This window comes from Bombus affinis, chromosome 2 (genome assembly GCF_024516045.1).
Source record: "Bombus affinis isolate iyBomAffi1 chromosome 2, iyBomAffi1.2, whole genome shotgun sequence".
Taxonomy (NCBI): Eukaryota; Metazoa; Arthropoda; class Insecta; order Hymenoptera; family Apidae; genus Bombus; species Bombus affinis.
Window position 1 is genome coordinate 13,910,396 of NC_066345.1, and position 24,560 is coordinate 13,934,955.

Below are 24,560 nucleotides of genomic sequence, written 5' to 3' on the forward strand. Positions count from 1 at the left end.
CGTGTTAATTATCGGTAGTTCTAGTGTTAATGCGTAAATACTGTAACAAGTACAGTGGTGTGCCGATACTTTTTACGGACAATACTTTATGCGTGTTATGGACTTTTAGATTTCATTTTATATGACAAATAGAGATAATTGAAGGCGGATGAGGATCGCGTGGATGGACAGATTGTTAATGGAAGAATTTTCAATCCAACGGTTTTTAAAAGCGACGTTTCCGTAAAATGAGAACGCACGGTGCCGTGTGTTCGACGGTTAATCAGTCGTACGTTAGGCGCAATAGTTTCTCATTACAGTTTCTGATAGCCGCTTTTTAATCTCTAAAAAGGTGACATTGTTTGTGGAGTTAGGGGACGTTTGCTTTGATTTCGAATAAATCGACCGAGGCTTCCACAACTAAGAGTTAATGACATCTAATATTTCGTAATTTAACGCATTCGTATATTAAATTGTATATTACATTAATTTAATATATATTTGATATATATCATATAGTTGTATAAAGTACTAACCAGTTCGTATTTTCAAAAGCACATCGATTTATTCTTTCGTTTCAAATGACGTATATTTTTTTTATTTCAATATACGAGTATATATAATTTTTCAGCTATTTAACTTAATTGTAGAGAACTAAATTACGAGATAAATGTTAATCGTCTGCAAATATGACACAAGTATCAATTTGCTGTGAACCACTTTGGCTTGAATATGCCTCATAATGCTAACAAGTCGCGAGTCAAGCACTATCCTGGCCTATTTTGCAGAACATAATGAGCTCTCAATATGTAAGTAACGTAAATATTGATCCCTGAAAGGATGAAGTACCGATACAACGTGTACAATAGTTGGCAACGATCCTTACCGTAATGCGGTATGTTGTTTCTTAATAATTTCATCGACTCGGTTTCAGCATAAAAAAAAAAAAAAAAAAAAATTAAATTCAGGTTAATATCTTACTGGTGAATTAAACGGAGACAACGTATTCTACATCTGGGTTAACAGCGTCTAAAGTAATATCAAAATGTAGTCCATCGATTTCTTTCGCTTCTCATTTACATTCTTTGAATTAAACGAAGAATACTTTGAAATAAAACTCGTCTTTGCGAACCAGTAACAGCATATACGATATAATATACGCGGAACGTTTAACCTAGAAAATTGACATTCATCCCAAAAGTCGACTACCGCTGCGAAACTTCGATGCTTGTTAAAGTCTCGAACAGATCGTCAAGATCATATCGTAAAATTATCGCGTCGAAACTTGGTGCGAACGTCAAATTGCGATTCATCGGTCGGTTCCTCGATGACGTAGATTAATTTTCACCTTTCCTACGAAATCGCTGGGTGTTGTTGCTCGATCTCGTTACTCTTGCAACTACGTGTAATAAAGCTAAAAGAGAAATCTCAGAAGAAGAACACACCTATATAAATACTTTTATGATCAACCGCAAGCATATCGAAACACTTCCTTATTGCTACGTGCTAGTAATCGAAATTAGAAACTGGTACGCTCATTATACTCATACATGAGCTGCTTATTTGTCAAATCGGTTAACTTGGCAAGATATAAATCAAAGAAAATTAATGCAATTACATAAGCTAACCATCGATCAAATGGTTTGGCAATAAAATTTCTAAAACTTTGAAAACCAACGGTTATATAACCGCTTTGGCCTATCAACCGTTCAAATATCACTCGCTTTTTTTTAAACCTTCTGTATATACGCTAGAACCATCGGGAGAGACCCGTAACTGGGTTTCCGTTAGCGACCGACATTCTAATGGGCACGCGAGTACATTATTTGCCCGGCACGATTCATCATCGCGTAATCGTATTTCGCGAACGCCAACTAGATGCGGCGAATTCATTTGTGTATCGGACAGAGGGAAATTCACTGTGCATACACCGTGGCCTACGTACGCCCCTGCAACGCAATAACGTCCGATCGGCCACCCCCTGGAGCGCGACGCCGCGCCGCGCCGAGGCGGTCGGGGATGAAGGGTAGGAAGGTTAGGAAGGGCGTAGTCCCCGAAATCACGAGCTTATATATCCATTCAAGAAGACGATATTCAAGGGTTGGGGCAAAAGCTCGACAAATCTACGAGGTTGCTGGTCCTAGAGTTCCCTGCTTGTGGATAAAACTCGCTGGATTATCTGGGTATATATGTATGTACTTACGTACATGTATGAATGCGAGATTATATATGTCGTTTTGCATTGAAAATCATCGATAGATAGGTCCTTACCAGGGAACAAACGAGAATATTTGATGATGTTTTTAGGAGTCGAATGCGATCCGAGTACTAAGCGAGCGTTTTCTCAATTTGGTATATTCGATGGGTAGCTTTTCGCTGGATTATGTGTGTAGGGTGTCTTAGATACGGTGAAATTTTGTAAGTTTATGGGCTTGAAATGGGATTAGCTTTGTAGGAAGTGGAATTTATCGCGTAGAAAGTTTTAACAAATGTTGCTTGGAAATTTTGTTCTCTCCGTGCTAGAAGTATCAAATGAACGACTGATTTCAAGGTTTTGGTTTTGGAATTGTTAGAGCTATACGGATACTTTTGACGAAACTAAGGTGAACTTCTGTCGAGGTAGAAGGACGACCTATTATCGCCTATTGTACTATTTTCCTGACATCCAACGATCTTAGGACAATTGAATAGAATTATTAGATCCCAGGCTGCAGTTTAAGATTGAAGAAACTGTAATCGATTGCAATAATTGTTTTTCTCATAACGAAATACGTTAATTAGATATAGACTATGACGGATTAATTATAGCGATCTGTAATTATTATTAGTGTTGGTTATAGTAGTTAATTATAGTGTAGCGTACATATTTGCGTATATATTATCGGTCGATAATTGTGGTATTAATTACTACAATGAAATGGAAGTACATATGTATGTCGATCCTCTGATGGGATTCTGAGATTGAGAAATTTATATCTGAATGTAGTTTATGGTAATTGAAAATTAGCCAGACACTTAACATCAAGTATCGTATGATGCTAACGTGACTTAATGTTTGTAAAAGTATTGAAAATTGTCAAGAATCTTGTTACTTGATACTTGATGTTCGTGAAAATTTGTATAAACTTTGGGATTCCCCAGGACCTCATAGTATCGCTGAAGACAAGGAAAGTAAAAACAGTTCAAATGAATCAATAGAAAGAAACACTCGTACGATGCAGTGAAACAATATTTGATGAGAAAAATGTGTTAACGAACAGGGACATCATTTCGAATACTCCAGTATTTGGTTCGTTTCTTCGAAAACCAGTTCTCTTTTATTTCGATAATTCATACATTGTTGTTTCCTCGAGTTTCCATATATTAATATATCGATTTTTGCTCGTATTTACTGGATTTACTTCGTTTCAAGTTTCATTTTCTATAAAATCCTGAAATTTCGTCCATTTGAATTTTAAATTGACAAATCTTTTTACATAAGTGTATTTCTTTTACAGAGTATAATAATTCCCTCGAATATCGAAATTTGTTAAAGCTCTGTTTTTCTATTGTCTTCAATTACAGAGGGATTTAGTTCTGTAGAATTGAAATACGCACGTATGTTTCTTTGCAAAGGTTGTTGATTCCGTTGAATTTTTATCGAGCAGAAAACCGAAATAGCATTTCCGTATTTAATAGTTTCCGAGTATAGTTACAGCGTGAATAGGTTTTCACAATCTATTGTAGCAGAGTGCTATTTTTTTTTTTTTTTTTGCTTACAAAGGCATCTATAAATGTCAGTATAAATTGCTGATCAATTTATCGAGAAATAGCGCGTGTTTTTATTTAGCATTTATACTCTTTTTGTATCAATATTTGCGAGGTACAACAATTCTTCTATTAGACGTCCATGTAGTTTTTCAAATCTTCGTTATCTGTATTTCTTATTTTAACTACAAAATTTACGAGATTTTCTTTTTATCAAATGTTCCATCATCAGCTATTTTTCTATACATAAATATTACTAAAAATTAACGCAATTTCTCATAATCCTTCACACTATCTCTTTCTTAATTGGAAAATTCAGGATATTTTCTTCAAATATTCCATATCTTGTTCATATTTTTTTTTTTTTTTAAATAAAATGTTCCATCAATTTTTTCTAGTAAAAACTGTTATTCTTTTACGTTGTAATTCTTTTAGTTAGAGAATTCGAGATATCTTCTTACTACAAAATATCCCATATTTTTATTCTATATATTTTCTTGCCATTTTTAATTTTTCGAGTAAACACTGTCATTTTCCCATACATAGCAAGTGCCTCTAAAAGTAACTATATCTTGCTGTTTCTTCTATATTCGTCCTACACATTCGCACGTATACGTTTGCACAGTATATTTTATTGATAAAATAATATTCTTATCCTGTGTGCGTCTCGCCTCGCAAATATCATTCCACGTACTTTCCCAGTGATACGAGATATGCATATTCAATTTACGCAAACGAAACAAACCGGTGCTTCTAATTAACGACGGATATTAATTTAACAGATGTAATTCTAGCGTTTCCACGAATATATATATATATGTATGAATACACATACATGGAATCTAATATCCACGTAATTCTAAACGTCATCATCGTTAATTAACCAGAATTAAATAGCGATAAACATAACGTGAACATGCAAAATCGGAAGACGCGCGCGAGCCATCATATAATTAACCAAGAATGAATTTCTATAAATTCACTGCACAGTGATACGAATTAAACGATTTACTACGAGCACGATATTTTTATGAATTTTTCGGTATTATTTTATTTTTGTCAATATATTCGGTATTGCTGTTTAAAAGAAAATAGAAAATATCATTTAAAAGCTGTTCAAGTTTTCTCAACTGTCATGAACTTACACTTTACTCAAAAAATGTTATTTAATTATTTCAAACGAATAGACTTTATAGCAAATGAAATAATTAATCGTATTAAGTAATTGTAATTTGTACAGAATTTTTTTAATGAAATTAGCTCAAGTTCGCGCTATGCATAAAAAGTTGAACTTAAACGATTCGAGGAATATGAATATTTTTATTCTGTCCATGTAAGCTAATAAAATTCATACGATTAGCTATTGGCAGCCTGAAATATCTTGTTTCTCGTACAACAATCAATCCGTTTGACAAACACATCAGCCGTCGAAACGAACGATACGATAAGGTCGAAAACGTCAAGTACATCACTCTCGTGACATGGTAACCTACACATACACGCTGATTAAACTCAAAACGAATGATTTCAAGTTGTAAGCGAGCTTTAATACACCCATTGTTCCAACTTTTTCTATCAACGAGAGGAAAAAGTAGTCTCGGGGTTCCGCACCCCCCGTTGAACAATGTATTCCCCCTCTTGTTCTTCCTTTTGCCCCCTCTCCCCGGGATATAGCTGGATGCATATAACGATGTCGTAAATCGAACCATCGAGTAAGTAGGAGCGACGTTTTAGGGTTGTAAGACCCACTAAAGGCCGTATATTGCGCTGTGTCTTTAGGGTTCCGTGTAATAAAAAGAACTGACGAATCGCGGATAATATGTCATTTGGAAATTGGAAGACTGGATATATTAATTATTTAGTAATTAACTTATTAGTATTTAAATTAGGAGGCGAAGAAAAAGAGATTCTAAAATACGGTTTCTCTTCAACGACGAAGAATGAAGCTAACTGTAGAAACATGTCGAATGAATTTCTTTCTACCTTTAAATAGCTGCGATGTAATACAAAAATCATGATAATAAGCGTTAATCGTTATAATGTATTATCCTTAAAATGTACATAAAATACATAAAGACGCGGGAAGATACGTAAAGATTCGTAATACGTCGAGTATACTCGTCGAGAATTTGCTAGACGAGAGGAATATCTGTTTAGAAACTAATTTATCATCCATTTGTCAAAGTTCATGAAAGTATGGAATTTTTTGGGTTGGCAACCAAGGAAATGCGGATTTTGTCAATACCAATTAATGACAAAACCAGCATTCCTTAGTTGCGAAACATGTTCGGATATAAAGGTCTACGTCGATCTACTATAAATTGTTTTACAGATACTATTTATTTTCCGTACTCAAACAACGTAATCTGCGTACAATTCTAATACAATAGTAAAGAACTACAAAATAACCAGAAACGTATGTACGCATTAGGATGTTTAGAGGGTGAAATAATTTCTTTCCTTTATATCTGCGTAAATATTCGCATTGTGATAATAATGACGCACGCACCTGCTTTAGATACAATTTTTATTCATTAAAATATTTTATAGATCTACAGGTTAAGAGTTAGAAATTTTCAGGACGCGGAACGTTTCACGTTACACTATGTGTTGGTTGTCTACTGAGAGTTTCAAGATTTCTAAAGGATTCTATATCGTCATCTGGTCCTAAGATTTTCGATCTATGTTTAAAGTAGCAGCAAAGTGCGCCACGAGGAAATTTTAATTCTTCTGTATGCAGCCTGCCACGAAACGTCGTCATTGTTCGTCACATAAAAGCCCCATCAGATAGCGTGTATATACGCACAACCGTGGGATATCGACCGTCTACCCTGTTCTCTGTGCGTGTGTTTTTGGTGACGTGCATGTGCGCCCAGACCAATTTGACAGAGAGAGAAAGACATAGGGAGAGAACGTGTTACCATGATGGTGGTGGTATAGTCCTGTATGAACGTTATCCCGTGCCCGCGCCATGGTGTTTCCATGGGGTTCGCCACTGGGGTGGGCCAAGCAAAATCGACCGCCTTGCGCTCTCTTTCTCTCTCTCTCTGTCGTTAGCTAAACTTCGTGTTACAGCACTTTGAATTTCTGACTTTTTTTTAGAATATATTCTAACTTTCCCTCGTATTTATATTATTTAACTTTGTTCGAATTTTCACTTATATTCATATAACTCATTTGTATCTATTCGGCGACGGAACACGTTCCTGAATCTGCTATTTTTAGGGTACATTTTCATAAATCATCCCTGAATCTTAAAACAGTTTTTCTGCGAAAAGTAAGAAACGTGACTTGTCGTGTTCTTACTGCGTGGTCTTCGTACAAAAGAGGCTACAAAATATGTTTCCACCCCGTGCTATTTGTTACAGCATATATCTACATACTAATTGATCAATCAGGTCCAAGTGTCATTTAGCAAATAATACTTTCATAGTAATGTTCTCATGGTATTACCAATTGTCTACGCTTACAAAACTTTGATAATATACAAATAAAATGTATAAATGGAACATGGTCAGGAGATGGTCCATTGAAAAATATAGATATATGCAATTTTGTAAGCATTATATATTGCGAAAAGAAAGTTACGAATTCGCTGGATCCCAAGGTGAAGTTCAACGCATCGTTATTCGAATATTCGAGATAGAGCAACCTTGGGCTGCTTAATTAAAAACTTTCATAGCGCGGCGAGTATGCGGGACGTTCCGTTGCATCTTCTGATTTACGGAAACATCCCGTACACAAAGTTTTCCTTTTCTACCCGTTTCGTGGGATTTCGGCATTGTCCATTTCAAATGACCGCGAACGGCGGGAAACGTGCGGATACAGAAGGTTTTCCATCGTATTTTCCTCGTCGATCGGGTTTTTGGAAGCCTCGAGGCTGCTGGAACGCGGTATGGCATTTGGTTTAGAGTTTAAAGTTTACAGATGCTTGTGAAATGTAGAGGACCTTCGGAACATATTGCTTATCCTATGGAGAATCCACAGTTTTCATCGGCATGTCCTTTCTGCGGTTCATTCTGAAACTGGCACTTTCCGTTTAAATAAACTGTTTACGTTTAAGATTGTATGTTCTTATCTTATTCGTGAAAAGAATCCATCGGGTTCTTCGCAAAGAAAATTCATAGAATCGCACGTTTAAATTTACACAATTACGTAAATTTCTTTTAACGATCTCCAACAGATACCATAATAGCTACTATATCGGTACAATTTGGTTCGTTTTACAAGGAATGTAAAAACAAAAGAGTATATTAATGATAATTTAAACGTTGAAATTAATTGAATTTTACAAGAAATACAAAGGAGCAATTTGTTAATTGTAACGTGCAAAATCGTTCAATTTTATAAGAAATATAAAGGAGCAATGCATATGAGAGTTATAATTTTAACGCTTAAATCATTATTAAATGACAATGTCGCGGTGGTGCTACGCGATTTACGTAAATTTCTTTCAACGATCTCCAACAGATACCATAATAGCTACTATATCGGTACAATTTGATTCGTTTTACAAGCAATGTAAAAACAAAAGAGTATATTAATGATAATTTAAACATTGAAATTAATTGCATTTTACAAGAAATACAAAGGAGCAATTTGTTAATTGTAACGTGCAAAATCGTTCAATTTTATAGGAAATATGAAAGAGCAGTACATATGAGAGTTATAATTTTAATGCTTAAATCGTTATTAAATGACAATGAAATTAAACGCAAAAGTGGAATGAATAGACCACGAATATCGAAGTTTTCGTCGGCTCTGTCCGGGAGGAAAAGCAATTGCCATGGTCCTATGTATTAGCGAGAAATATCGTAGGACCACATCCTGAATTACAACGCGCGAAATTACGCGGTCGAACGTACGACAAGATTAAGTACCACACCGATATTTTAAGTGCCTCTGCTCGCGATTACCACCGTCCTAAATTCATTACTGGCGATGTCGAACTGGATTTGTCCCGTCGCATCGCGTCACCGCGTCGCTTAAAAACGCGACCAAAGACTCTCGTTTAGCATTTTCACCCGACTCGTTTCTAGATCTCTTTTGACCTACTTAAACGCTCTTTAATTATTCATTGAATTGCTTGCTTTACACCTCGGTTAACGTTAATTCGTATTAATTCTAAATCCTTTTTTCTTTTTTAAGTTTATTCTTGGATCGTGTACAACACTCAAGGATTGGATTTATGTCAAATACAGGAATACTTTCTTCAGTTTCCTTATCCAAGCTACCAAAGTTTCTGACAAAATTTTGCGTCGAATACAAACTTGAATTGCCTTCCCTCGGCCCTCAGCAACTTCTCTCTCGTAATTAGATTTTTACGCGTCTATGGGAAATTTGGAGATGAAAAATGCATATACCTAAATATGCAAAAATATGTAAAAGTACAATAACCCTTTGCAATAGCGAATAGATAAACTAATTTGTTATCAAAGTTCCAGTTTTTTTAATTATACTCTCAAAGATACGAATTTGCATAAATATCCACGATCTACTCGTAGCAAGTCTTTTACTCGTAAAACAGATCGAAAGACGAAGAAGAGATGACTTTATTCCGATTTCTCTGTCACACAAAATTCCTTTTATGAAACTCATAGCGAGAATTAACAATTTAAATCGACATTATATACAATACCTCTTTAATTTCAACTGACGCAAGTCTCAGCTTTTAAAAGCGAAATTTACCAGAAATACGTACGTGATCCATAAGTCAAGTGGTCCTCTTGATTGGCGTGTCTCGTTCGCAGCTGATTCAGACTGGTTCCAATGAAATTTTCTTTCCTCTTGTTACGTCATTATCATTATCATACGACGGTGATCCTTTTGAGCGGTGATTTCATTTCTGCCCGCTTCCGCAGCCACCATAATTTGTTTATCGGTCATCGAAAGCGGCCTACAACCATCGGAGAACGTCCTGTATTTCCGTCGTACGACACGTGTACGAAAATTTTGCTCACAGACAGGTGATAGTTTGCGTGTACGTGTAGGCGAGGAAACTTCGTTCCAAACGGGATATTAAACACACACGACGAATCTCGAAACATTCGCACCTTCATTCGTGTCAGAGGAGCACAGAGACGGCTACGAGGCTCGTAAATATTTCGATCGACGTCGATGCACGACCGCAGCTCTCTGGAAGTTGAGCGAGTTCTCGTCATTTTGCGTGTTTATGCAATGATGCAAGTTTATGCACAAAGTGCCGTGGAAGTATCTTCCTCGTTTTATGCTAAGGTTCCTTGACTCTTTAACTTTGTCTCGAAGAAGATCGCAAGAAAAAAAAAGCACGACAAGTACATTTTTGTTGACTTTCTTAAAAAAAATATCAATTTTGTGCAGTATATATTTGATGAATATTTCTGAACGTGGAAATGTGTATTTTAAGTTGTCAAATTTTAAGAAGTTTCAGGAAAATATTCTACGTCTTCCAAGTCTTTTTTTCTCGCCACGTTATTAAACTTTCTTCTGAAAATTCTTACGATGAAAGGAAGTAACGACGAAGATGAATCAAAAGATACATATATAGAATATCTCTAGATTTTTTTTGTTTAATTAGAAAAGTATGGTAATTAGAACTTTTAACGTGAATTTTATTCAATGTATTTCTTCACTACATCCGCCGGAGATCTTGTTGTAGATGAAATAACGTTTCTAGAAAAGAAAATATTCTTCTCGTTAATAAACTGTTTCTCTGTATTAATCCAAGAGGATATTAACGTAGTGTGTTGCCAGTAGATCATCTTTGTATCAAATATAATCAAAATTCGTGAAAGTGTGCTGGCAAACGGCAGTAATTTGTTTTACGTCTTTATTAGACCGTATAAAATTTAGATCGTGTAGGAAATTCAACTTGGCTACTATTAAATACTAAGAAAGTAGAATTCAAACGACATAGAAAACTTTTGTAAATTACGAAAATCTTTGAAGGAAAGCCGTCATTAAACTAGAACTATGATTAACTTAGACCAATTTCTTAAAACTAAGAAGACCGAAAAGTACAATTAGGCAAGCTGTTCAAGTGTCAGATTTAAAAAACTTCAGTTCAGATAGAAACAACAATTAAATTTGTAAAATGGTTATAATCTGAGAAACGAGTTATTAATCTTTTGAAGATCACTGTATTGTACTTTTACTATAAAAATTACCTTTTCTCAAGTTGTCGCTAGAAGAAAGAAGTTGTCTAAAGTTCACCCATTCTTTCAACTCATAAAGTTAAAATGAGTACTCGCAGAATAATTATATATACTAACGTGTAATTTTAACATGGTCTATGTTTTATTCACACGTTCTAAAATATTTCTTCGTGCAATATTTATCTTGTTTAATATAAAATCGTTTTGAACAGATCCAACTAAAAAATAAAAAAGAACAGTTATCTGTTAATACTAGAATCTAATTAAAAAATCTGCCTAAAATTCGATAACTAATAAACACATTGTACCCTAAATTATTGAATGAGCTATTTGAAATTTGTAAACAATATTAAATAAATTATATAAGAGATATCTGGAAACAAACCAACTAGAATTTTATCTTTAATAAACACTTGGCGGAGTATAAAAAGCTGCTCGAGTCTGAGCTTTACTTCTTGACACAAATTTGTAATATTTCTCACGTATATATAGCGTCTGAATTGAGCGAATTTTTATCACGTGCAATTTATGCCGGTAGAGAATTAAGATCACGAAGAGGCTTCGTTTGCAGCAGGCCTGCAGATGAAAAGTCGTAAAGTTGATTTTCCCAAGTCGCTTTTCACTTTTTGTGTAACAGGTCGCCGCAGAAACTTGGAATTCGCAACGTCGCGTCGTAATTATGCACGTTGTAATGGTATTTCGTAGACGACAAAAGACATCGTCGTATTTTCCCCTAAACTCTAAATGAACTCCGTAGGCGCGTTCCTAACTTTATTTATCCTTGTTGCTCGTGGTTTTCCTACGTATCATGCTACATCAGACACGGTCCTTTCGAATTTCAATGAAATTTCGCCTGCTAATAGTTCTATAAATGTATAAATAATATCAAATGAATAATAATTAAATAACAAAGCGAATTCTATACAGATACGATTAAATAAAATGAAACTGTAAAGCAAAATTTGCAATAAAATAAAATAAAATAGTAATTTTAGCTACATATGGCTAATCAATTATGACAAAAATATATTTAAAATTTGATAAAATCACATAATACTATATGTATATACATGTAGTATATATATACTTATACTATATTATTGTTATATACAAGGTAGTTGGTAACTGGTGATACAAACGGAAAGGGGGTGATTCTACGCGAAAAAAGAAGTCGAAAATATAGAATAAAAATTTTTCGTTTGAGGCTTTGTTTTCGAGAAAATCGACTTTAAATTTTCGCTCGGTACGCGTGCACTTTATCACGTTTCGTTATAACGGATCTCACTGTAGATCGTTATCTCGATTGACGTTATGTTGATAAACACTTCCAATGTGTTAGAAAGTGTTCATAGAAATTTAATTAGAAGAGCAGAAGTATGTGTTTGGCAGAATGGGCAACATTTTCAGCAATTTTTGTAATAATAAACTTTATGATTACTTCGTATTATTTCATTATGCATTCCTAATTTTCCGTTATGGCAACAACAAACTTAAACTGCGATAATATCCATCGAGACAACGATCTACAGTGAGATCCGTTATAACGAGACGCGATAAAGTGCACGCGTACCGAGCGAAAATACAAAGTCGATTTTCTCGAAAACAAAGCCTCAAACGAAAAATTTTTATTCCATATTTTCGACTTCTTTTTTCGCGTAGAATCACCCCCTTTCCGCTTGTACCACCAGTTACCAACCACCTTGTATATATATTTTTTGTCATAATTGATTAGTCATATGTAGCTAAAATTACTATTTTATTATTTTTAAATTACTATTATTACTATTATTATTATTACTATTTTATTATTTATTATTTATTTTTATTTTTACTATTTATTATTACGAAAGAACTAATCATTTTGCAAATAAAATACAAAAATATTAATCAACTGTGTATATTAACGTAAATGTTAACATATTTACGTATCTACGTTATATCCCTTATCACGTTAAATTTCATTGAAACAGGGCTCTATCTGACTCATCACTTGCAACGATTTCATCGGAAGAACAGCCACGGATATAGAAAATGTCTGTACGTGACTTCGCGATCGTGTCGCGCCTTTTTGTTTTCAGACTGGTCTTCCCTAAGGAATATCGAGAGCAATGCGGAAAAACCTGCAACACCTTACAGCTTACATTGTCGTTCGATAGTAGTTTATACGTTTGTATTTACGGCTTCGAGTTTGACTAGTTTACTTCGTTCCAGGTATTGGCAACTGATACTTGGAAATAATTAACAGGTCCCTTGAAAGTTCCCGTGTTTAGAGAGACTTTGGAAATGGATCGTTAGATTCTACGTATATTTAGATTTATTACGTTTAGGAAAAAATAAAGAACGTAATGGAAATTTGATTGCGTATTTGTTAGATTTGTTTAAGGAGCTTCGAGCGATACGAATGTGCATTCGAATCTTAAAATCATAGAATTCTAATAGAATGAGAAATATCTACCTAAAGTGATTATTCCGCGAGACATTTATTCGAATAAAATAAAACAATTATTTCGTTTGGTTATTATATTTTATGTATATTTAATGAGATTACATGCTGTATCTGAAACTTATTAATACCCGTTATTTTTAAACACATACCAATGTAACAGCTTGTCTGATACGGTACACTAACAATCCATACTTATAACAGCCTCTACCTACAACAAAAATTCCTAATTTATACGCGAAATGAGGATAAAAGGTGAAAAGGTACGAAGAAAGTTAATGACTCATAAGCATCCAGGAAAATTAATGTGTAATATTTATCACTGGACGCCAGCATTTTAATTACGGATTAAAGGTATTCAACGAACGAACGAAGGAAAGAAAACATTTTTCTGTTTGAGAGCGTTCACCGTGTGTCTATGAATGTGAACAATCAACTGGTTAGCATTCTCCGAGTCCTCCTGTTACGCTCGTTTTAATTTAACGTATTACTCGGAAACACAGGCGGCATGCCTGATTTGTCTCGCACCGAAAAGGAACACGCTAGTCTCCGGTAAAGAAGATGCACGATGTTGAACAAGGCAAGGAGAAAGAAAACACGGACGTTCCCTAAGTCTTCTTTAAATACAACATGATCGATGATCCACCGGTGGAAGCTAGGGAGCGGCGAAAGCAATTTCATAAGTCAGTTTTTCCCCGCCGTAGTTGCACCAGAACAGAAATAATAAATATATTAATAATTGCAATTTAATAAATCACGTCAACGCGAAAGAAATCCACGTCGAACTAATTGATAATGAATTGCTTGCCACGAATTCCATCTGTTGCAAATTAGAATTGCAAACATGAAAGATTTCGAAATGACAAACACATCTGAATAATTACAATTCAAAACACCATAAGCGAACATAAGAGGAATCTAACTCAAGAGAAATAATAAATACTTCCAACTGTAATAGCAATTTCTTTAAATTAATATTCGTCTCATCTATCCTAGATCAAACTAACAAACATAAAAACTTTGGCTGTAATAGCAATTTGTTTAAATTAATATTCGTCTCATCTATCCTAGATCAAACTAACAAACATACAAAATTTAACTGTAATAGCAATTTGTTTAAATTAATATTCGTTTCATCTATCCTAGATCAAACTAACAAACATAAAAACTTTGGCTGTAATAGCAATTTGTTTAAATTAATATTCGTCTCATCTATCCTAGATCAAACTAACAAACATACAAAATTTAACTGTAATAGCAATTTGTTTAAATTAATATTCGTTTCATCTATCCTAGATCAAACTAACAAACATAAAAACTTTGGCTGTAATAGCAATTTGTTTAAATTAATATTCGTCTCATTTATCCTAGATCAAACTAACAAACATAAAAACTTGGCAAGCTATAAATACACGAATGCACAGTGGCAGTAAAAAGATCTAATTCGATAAATCATAACCAAACGCGAGGAAACAGAAAAAAGCTTTCCGCTCTATCTACCGATGTATATATAAACCTACGTCCTTAACTGTGAATTACGATAATGCATCGTGACACGTTCAAAAGTCGCCTCGCTGTAACAAGACGAAGAGGAATCATGGTCGACAATTCTGGTTTACCTTGCAGGTGCGCGGATTCGATAAACACGCGATGGAGAGAAGAAAGTGATGCTAAAAGTCGAAACGGAAATCACCGTCGCGCCGTATCAGCCCGAGTTCACGAGATGGCGACTTTCCTGGGGGCACGCATCAGCATAGAAGGCGCGTAGAATCAGGATCGAAAGGGGAAACATCGAGCACAACATCCAAGATGGGCAAGTGTTGTAGCAAGCGGCAAGAGCCTCAACCCCTTGGTGAGTAGCCTCCTTCTATCTTGCTTTTTATTCTCGTGGCGAAACCGCGATGAGTTTTCTTTTACAAAACTCCTACTACGTGTTTTGTTTCTCTTCTCCCTTTTTCACTTTCTCTCTCTCTCTCTCTCTCCCTCTTTCTCTCTTCTTTTTTCAAGTATGTCTTTTGAAACTCTTGAATGGAAGTTCCCGGTTAAATGCAACAAAACACAGAGTAAAATGAGATCGTGGAAGTAGGAAAGCTGTTTAATTATGGCGAGTTGCGTTTCCTTTTAGCGCGCAATAAAGAGTTGCATCGAGAGATCCGATTTATTAAAAGTATTTCGAAGGGAATAGTACAAGCCGTGGTACGGGAGTTTTAATTTCAAATTAAAAATCCTCTTTGATGTAATTTAATTAAAGTATTAAATGGTTCCAGCTTTGTTAACTGGAACTCCTGTTAATCCTACTTTAATTGCTTTCCTCGATCGACTCCAACTGATAGAATCGTGTAGACTGAATTTCTACATACCTTTCTTGGAATTATTACGAGGGAATTAGAAAATATTTTTTAATTCTCCACTTTGACCTTCTCGTTTCGTGATAACGAATATTTTTATCTGAATCGTGCGCGAAAGGAAAGCAATTAAAAAGATCTTTATCATCTATACTCTTAAAGATTTCTTCTACTTTGATTCATTTACCATTTTAAAATCTCGCTAATGAAATTATTTGTTAAATTGTTGCAAGTTCGCCAACCCGATAAAAGCTGTAATTTCTACTCTTTTAAAATAACGTTTCTGTTGATTCACTCAGCCTCGTTTAGTTCTGAACTGTAACGTCACACGTAACGTCGTTTATCATAATTTCGCGTTACAAATGTTCGGCCTGGTTATTTAGGTTACAAGAAAGCAGATACAGGACTAAGCTCAAAACACAGTAATGGAGGTTCTTTGGATCGGTACACTGCTGACCCGAATCAGAGGGGTGTACAAACGAGGGCAGACATCATACGACCGAGGCCGACACCTTGTAAGCTCCAAATTCCTCACCAGCCCCGTAAAACAAGCTCGCCTGTCGTTAAGCCTGCATGTGTGTATTTTTATGTTCTTTTATTTTACATTTTTTAGCATAGCCATTTTACTTTAAGTTTCTAGTTTAAGATTCTATTTTAGCCTGCGATTTACTTTGCTTAATATGCTTCACGTTCCGAGCAGATCTGTTTATTATATAGACAGAAACTTCTTTTATTATACCTATTTTAGTTCACAATGGACGTACAATTCACTGTCAGTGAATTAATGAAAATAATACATTTGCGACCAGGAAGATATTATTATATCGTTTCGTTTCAATTATTCAGCTTCGTAGAAGATAATCCCATAAATTTAAGAGTGAGCTTTTTTTGCTAAACTCCTCGATATTTAAATTTCATTTTATATTCTGATAATGGAAATTGATTCGTGTACGCTTAACTTATATGTTTGCTGTAGATCTCTTATGATTTTCTAAAAATTGAACATAAAGAAAAAAGATGTTATTTTGTATTGCTTACAGTTGGTACAAAACGATGCCTATTTTTATTTATTTCATAGGAATATAGTTTATATATTATAATGGCAACTAATATTACTGAAACACTCTATTCTTGCTAATTTATATATATATAAAAAGGACTCGTACAACTGTTCAAAAATATTAATTTATTTCTAAAATGATATTATTGTGAACAACAAATATTTCTAATTAATATCTCCTAATCTATTTGAGCATTCAATAGTAAATTCAAAGGAATGTAGCTTTGAATAAGCAAAATGAAGCAAACTAAAATTTGTAAAATGTAAAAAAAAGACCATATGTAATTTACATGTAATTAACTTCTATACTTAATTCATCACTTTGCCCTATGAATGTTTTTCCAAAAAATTTGTCCATTCATATTGAGAAACTATTCGATTTTCAATATTTACACGCATATGATGAATAATCATTAAAATTCGAAATTTCAATATTTTCCTCATTAACGTTCAACGATAGCTTGTTTGCGAACGATAACTCTATACGAATCAACGACCGCAGTATTTCATCGACGCGTGCTAATCTCGTCGATCGATACTCTGTCAATTGCAATTGCAATGGCCAATAATCTGTGCAATATCAGATTCATTCACGAAAATTTGGATTCGATTCCTTAAATAGTTCGTATTTCCACGTGTACGTCATCCTACATTGATTTGTTCTGGAAACAGCGCATTCACAAAGGTCGAACAAGATCGTGGTGGCCCTGTACAATTACACCGCGCGCGAGAGCACCGATGTCAGTTTCGTAAAGGGAGACCGGATGGAAGTATTGGACGATTCCGAGCCCGACTGGTGGAAAGTTTTACACTTGACAACTTTGCAAGAAGGTCTCATCCCGTGGAACTTCGTGGCCGTGGAGCGTTCGGTCGAGAGCGAAGAGTGAGTCTTCCTTCCATTTTCCAATTAGCAGTTTATATAATACATTCGACTTGCTTTCCTTCGTTACGAATTTTCTTCTAACGATCTTCGACATTGTCATATAACCGCGGACAAAGGAAAGTTTAACGAGTAAAGGGGCAAGATAGTATAATTTTACAAAGTTGAATTATCATTCGCAAGACCAATGAGTAGATACAGTATATATCTTTCGATAGACTACAAAAGATAGATAAAAATAATAAATAGACTGATAAAAGATGTCTAATAAAAAGATCAGCAAACCTGGCATACGCAAGTAGCAATTTTAAAGTTTTATTTCTCCGTCGCTACGTTCGTGTTTCTTCGATCGTCTTTTTATTAGTACGTTGCGCTTTGTTGCGTCGTTTTCGTAGACACAGCGAGGATACGTATAGATATAGTGTCATCAGAACACGGAACCTTCATTCGCAGGTTTGTCCTGAAGAAGCGAAGCGAAACGCTCACGAATAATGGGAACAAAGCGCAGCGTACCGATAAAATGAAATTAAAAGAATTCGAAGAACCAAACAAATGTGTCATCTAATCATCGAGAAAGTTTGAAATTTATAAATCTTGGACACTGTTCCTTTCTGTTTCTCTTTTCCATCTGCAGTTGGTTTTTCGAGAATGTCTCCCGTAAAGAAGCTGGAAAGCTTCTTCTGGTGGATGAAAACCCTCGGGGAACGTTCTTGGTGAGACCCAGCGAGCACAATCCACGAGGATACAGTTTATCCGTGAAGGATTGGGAGGAGGGAAGAGGTCATCATGTAAAACACTATAAAATTAAGCCGCTCGACAATGGAGGATTCTTTATCGCTACCAACCAGACATTCCCGACTCTACCCGCCCTTGTTATGGCGTACAGCAGTAAGTTGTATCGAATCTTCAGTGATTTATTTTAATCTCTTCCCCTTTACTGGCTCTATTCTTTGCGAAAAATATATGATCGTAAAAATATAATTCTTGCGCCATTACATATGTATTCTGCCCTTAAAATATGGTACTTTTGCCTTAAGACGTTATTTTATACAACATAAGCCACATTACCGGTGGTAAATTTAAAACCACTTTTGTTCGCTGTAACTAACAAGTAATATTCTTCTATTTGTCTTATTAGAAAGTTTCCTACAGCAAGTAGAATTCTAAACTGACGCATATGGTTTCAAACTTTTGGACGGTATTTTTCTTTAAACCACATCAACCTGTACACTGTTCCCTGCAACAACAATTTCGTTGGAATTCCTCTGTAACTTCGCGAACTGTGACTGTTGCAGAGAATGCATTGGGTCTCTGTCATGTGCTTTCGAAGCCCTGTCCAAAACCGCAGCCGGACATGTGGGATCTCGGGCCCGAGTTACGAGACAAATGGGAGATCAATAGGAACGAGATACAGCTGATACGGAAATTAGGCCACGGCAATTTCGGCGAGGTATACTACGGTAAATGGAGGAATAAAATCGAAGTGGCTGTGAAGACGTTGCGACCAGGGACCATGTCGACGGAGGCGTTCCTCCAAGAGGCGGCTATCATGAAACAGTTCCGACACAGACACCTAGTCGCGTTGTACGCGATCTGTTCGAAGGAAGAACCGATTTATATCGTGCAAGAATACATGTGCAATGGCAGCTTGTTGGACTTTCTCAGGACAGGTGACGGCAAATACATGCAGTTCGAGGATCTGATTTACATTGCTGCACAAGTGGCATCCGGTATGGAACATCTCGAGAGCAAGCAATTGATACACAGAGACCTTGCTGCGAGGAACGTCCTGATAGGCGAGAAGAATAAAGCAAAGATTTGTGACTTTGGTCTCGCCAGGGCGATCGAGGATGACGAGTACTGTCCTAAACAGGGAAGTAGATTCCCTGTTAGGTGGACTGCTCCCGAGGCCATTGTCTATGGCAGATTTAGCATCAAAAGCGATGTTTGGTCTTATGGCGTGCTGCTGATGGAGCTCTTCACTTATGGCCAAGTTCCTTATCCTGGTAAGTTTCAATAATACCGTTTACTGTAATTTTTTAACTTTGTGTTCTATTCTTCTTTTTGTAATTTCATTAATTTTCTGCAATTCTGTGTTTTTAATTCACTATTTATTAACTTATGTTGAAGATTGTAATTGTTTGATATCTTCTCATTAATATGGTCCTTACAGAATAATCGACGTTTGTATAAATTAAATTTATCGAACAATTAAAAATATAGAAAGTAATTATTGCTATTTCTTCGATCGTTCGTTTCATTTTACAGGTATGCAGGGTCGCGAAGTAATCGATCAGATCAATAAAGGCTATCGGATGCCTAAACCATTGAATCACCCGCTGCCGGACAGCATTTACCGATTAATGTTACAATGCTGGGATGCTAGCCCCGAGAAGCGACCCACGTTCGAGTTCCTTAATCACTATTTCGAGTCATTCAACGTCACTAGCGAAATACCCTATCTAGAACCACCAACTGACTGATACACAGCTCACATGCAGAGTCACCTGGTACCGCACGGTCATTTCCATCCAGCGCACATTAACTGTGCCATGGAGTTTTATGGTATTTATTGCTAGATTTCTAGCAATACATCTGAAGACTCTGTTTACCGTGTCCTTTTTTATATTAAAAAATCTGCAGAGATATTATCTGTGCGAACAAGAATAATGAATTCTAAAAAAGGAGGAAACTTGAAAAAAAAAAGGAGAATTACCGAAAGTACAGAATGGTACAGGAAATATTTACAAGCTGTCTGTTGATGGCGAAGAATTTTGTAAACGTTACCAGATTTTTCGAAGCAATCGTTGTTAAACGCTGCCAAAAAAAAAAAAAAAGGAAAGAAGAAAAAAAAGAGAAGAAGAAGAAAAGAAAATGAAAATTCTGCGATAATCGTGGATAATTTACGAAGTGTTCTTTCGTTATCTTTACGAAAATTGAGAGTCATCGAGGAAGCATTTCAAGAACAATGATCTTGTGTGCCATGGAACTGAGAAACGAAAAAATGAAACTGAGTCTTGCTCGTACTGTGTATCGATGAGACTTTAAACTTTTGTGACCAATCGTGGATAACTGCCGACTAGTAACGAGCCAAAACGTTGCGACTGAAGATAACAGTATAGAATCTCTCTACCCGCTACGTATTCGATATATATTATAGAATCTAAAACGAAATCGTTCAACGTTTGAGCTATTTATTAAGCATTTTCACAATTTGGAGAGTATATTAAAGATATTTGACAAAGGTATCTTATTATTAAAAAAAAAAAAAAGATAATGTTTAGACGGTAGAACGGAAACAGTTGAGAACTAAAAAGTAGAATTTTAAATGGTAGACAATGTAATCGATTATATTAATCCGTCAATGTATGATTACGACGCAGATAAACAGAAGTGTTGCGACATCTATGTAATCTGCGCGATTGCTTCTTCATTGATCTCGAATCAATCGCGACTGACTTTTCCTAAAATTCAAATCTTGTTTTTTTTTTTTTTCTTTTGGATTCACTCCTTGCAAATTCAAGTGCACAGATTGTGCATCAATTATTGAATGCACAAGCCTGTATTAAAATACAATCATTCTATTAATATAATAAATTAGGATATGCAAAGTTTTTCGTTTGATTTCGAACGATACGTCGAGTAGGACAATATTTTATACGAGAGATTAAGTACGTTTTATACGTAAACGAGAAAAACTTTTTCGATGTGTGTATTTTTGTTCTGTGAACAGTGTATTCCAAATATACGATTCGAAAGCACACGTTCGTTTCTCCGACGAATATACATATACATATACATATATAAATATATATATATATATATATATATATTATTATTTTTTACTGTGATCGCAATTTGCAAAGGAAAGCCAAGAGCTATCTGTTCTCTACGGCAAGTCGATAATGTACCTATATCTGAATATGTCTCGTCATTGTATTAATTTAGACCTCTTTTTTCAAATTCGTTAGGACGCGAGTAAGAAGAAGTTACTAATAACAGAAACAAACATATGTAAGTACGTTATATAAATGCACGTCGCCACGAGAAGTGACAAACTTTTTTTGAAACTACGTGAACCTATCGAGAGAAAAAAAAAAAATAAAATAAAATAAAATAAAATAAAAAATACTAGAGATACTACTTGAAGGTAAAAATTAAGTCATCGATGTTGCTCGTACAAAGTGTTTGAAAAAAAAAAAAAAAAAATTGTAAATTTTCTACTAAACATACAAACGACAAGTTAGGGTAGAGTTTAGGCGATAGGCCCATGAAGGTAGTTGTAAATCTCCTCGGGATGTGAAACACCGACGGATCCTCGTCTCTTTTCGTAATTTCGTTGTACAAGAATATTTCTCGGATAAGAAAGGGTTTCGATCCCGAGGACGTATATCGTTGTCTCGTCATGGTCGTCCTCCGCGGAACGTATCGTTAGACGTATAAGTCCCTAGACGTACATTGAACTATGTCACGATAAGCAAGATGAGCCATTATGACACTTTAGATATATAAAACATTTAAACGAATAAGAACAAGAAAAAAAATATTAAACGAATGAATGGGATAAAAGCTGAGAGAAAGAGAGAGAGAGAGAGAGAGAGAAAGAAAGAGAAAGAGAAAGAGAGAAGATGATAGAGTATAAGTACGAAAGTGCAAGCGATGATAAGACGACTATGTACGTGAGTGTAGTGAATTGTTACAACTATGAATGTGTGGTATTTTTTTCACGCGCATTTTGCCGTGAACATATTAAGAGATGAGCAATAAGATGTCATGCTTCTTGTACGGCCCGTAACTATTGCTCAATAGAAAGAAAATCGTGTCGTTTCAACAAAACGAACGTATGAACGTCTAACAAACCAGTGTTTGTTGTCTAATGACAAACTATAATACGAATGATTCCAAATAGATATCGATACAATTGATATATCGATTCGAATATGGAATACTTTTGTGGCTTAAGTTTACCGGGACTCGTCGCGAACTCGACATTATATTGCCACAATTACATAGTATACCAATAAATATAATGTTTTTTACTATAATTAGCGAGGCAAACACTACATAATTTTGTTGTGTGAGTTGACTAATTTATTCTATGATAGTATGATGCGGTGAATGCACGTGAAAAAGCATCATGTTTACGTAGTGTTAGAAATGTAGTTGTATTACGTCCAACAAACTTTTTCTATGAGCGTTTTATACCGATCAAAATGTTGTGTTTCTCACGGAGAATGGTCACTCAAGATTTTTCGCTAACGATCATGTTGTCGCCATAGTTCGTAGAATTCATATTGAAATACAATCATGCACGAATTCGATTCGTCGAGAATCGATGGCAAATAATGTCCATCATATATAGAAAGTAATGTATTTGATTTTCTCTATCTTGAATGTCAACACTGTCGCATGTACATCATTTTATCCGAAGCAAGACGAAGAGAGTAGTATATTTAAATGTTAAATACTGGTAAGGGCATCATGTGGCCTTTCCACTGGATCTAGAGACTGATATTGTTTAGACAAAAGAAACAGATCAATTGCATTTGAATTTGTATTTGACGACTATATATGCTCGATCTAATTTTTCACGAGGATATCGAATCATATGTAATTGAAATTTCAATCTTCCTTACGAGATTGTTACACGAGAATAAATTTGGTAATTTATATATATATATATATAATAATTCAAAAACGATCTCGATTTTGTACTTGTTTGTCCATATTCAAATTAGAGATTCGAGCAGATATAGGTATATATCCTTTCTATTGTATTTGAAATAATAAATTTCAAAGGATTTTTAAATAAAACGAAAACAAGCAAAAAATTTACATCGACGTATTTCACGATACATTGAAATCGAATTCTGGTCGGGAGACGCTGCGTGTTTCAACTTGATTGTAACGTATAGATGTTCCAGTCTTTAGTGGAGCTATCACGAATGCAATAATGCTCTATCATCGTTGTGCTTTCGATAGTTCAAAGCAAAATATGTATACTCAATATGCTAGTTGGTTTATGTAAGGCTATCGATCCTTTAACGTTTTTTCGATCATTCGTTGCCACGAATAAATATGTAGGCTTTATATTAAGGCTCCCGAATTGAAGTATTTCGATCTTCGAGTTAAATTTTTTGTCTATAGCCTATAAATATTCGTCGTCATAATTATCAAAGTAGCAACTCATAACGCTAGTTCTATTTTTATTACTCTTATCGAATAACTATTTTTACTGCTTGCAATTAGTAAAATCGTGTGACAGCTTTAGCATATCTTTTAAGTATGGATTATAATACGTACTATGGTTCCACATACTTTCCTTTTTGTATTATTTCGAATTTCTTTTTTCGAACACTGCGTCTCTCGGCTTGGAGACAAGTTTCCATGAAAAGATAGTTTCATTCTTTCTATAATTCGTAAAATATGAAGTAAATCCTTCTCGTTCGGTTTGACTTGCCTACTTTTGAAAATTTGTTTCGTTGTGGCTCCGTTCAAATGAAATTTTAATAAATCTGTGATATAGTGACGAACCTCATGTTTTTTGATACAGAGTTTGAGTATTGCGCGGGGCTACCAACGAAATTAACGTGTCAGAAATTGCTTAATAACCATTTATAAATGTTAAAAAATGAAACAGTCGTCACACCAAATAGATGGATATTTTTTAATGCATTTAGGCTTTCGTCAAGATCATACACACCGCGCGTCAACATGGTTCACTCGTACCTAAAGTAAAAACGGATCAATATATCGTCATTGTTTACGTACCAAAGCTTATTATCATTAAGTAATTTAATGGTTACTTTGTATCATTGTATTAAGTACCATAAGCCTATGCAGATAAATATATTATGTATCATATTAACAGATGAGTGTCAAGTGATATTCATATATTTTATCCATATAACGCTTTATTATTCTTTCATTAATAAACGGGCAAGTAAATTGGGAGTTTTAATAATACAATACG

The 24,560-nt window shown here is 35.0% G+C and overlaps 1 protein-coding gene and 1 long non-coding RNA gene across 5 annotated transcripts in view; one reads left to right on the forward strand and one right to left on the reverse strand.

Moving 5' to 3' along the window:
• The window catches only part of LOC126928751 (tyrosine-protein kinase Src64B), an 86,984-nt gene extending 62,428 nt beyond the window's left edge, over nucleotides 1–24,556 (forward strand). For 3 of the 4 annotated variants that reach the window (XM_050744444.1, XM_050744446.1, XM_050744445.1), the window contains 6 exons: nucleotides 14,929–15,154; nucleotides 16,031–16,222; nucleotides 17,380–17,590; nucleotides 18,222–18,475; nucleotides 18,883–19,593; nucleotides 19,856–24,556. In XM_050744444.1, coding sequence (XP_050600401.1) covers nucleotides 15,112–15,154; nucleotides 16,031–16,222; nucleotides 17,380–17,590; nucleotides 18,222–18,475; nucleotides 18,883–19,593; nucleotides 19,856–20,070 — 1,626 coding nt within the window. In that variant the 5' untranslated portion in view covers nucleotides 14,929–15,111 and the 3' untranslated portion in view covers nucleotides 20,071–24,556. The remainder of the gene's footprint in view (nucleotides 1–14,928; nucleotides 15,155–16,030; nucleotides 16,223–17,379; nucleotides 17,591–18,221; nucleotides 18,476–18,882; nucleotides 19,594–19,855) is intronic. The other variant, XM_050744447.1, reaches the window with a different exon arrangement.
• On the reverse strand, nucleotides 6,853–9,550 carry LOC126928754 (uncharacterized). Its single transcript, XR_007716936.1, has 2 exons — nucleotides 9,428–9,550; nucleotides 6,853–7,751 (listed from the first exon to the last, which is right to left on the reverse strand). It is a non-coding gene; the product is annotated as an uncharacterized LOC126928754 (long non-coding RNA).
• Nucleotides 24,557–24,560: the final 4 nt, after the last annotated feature.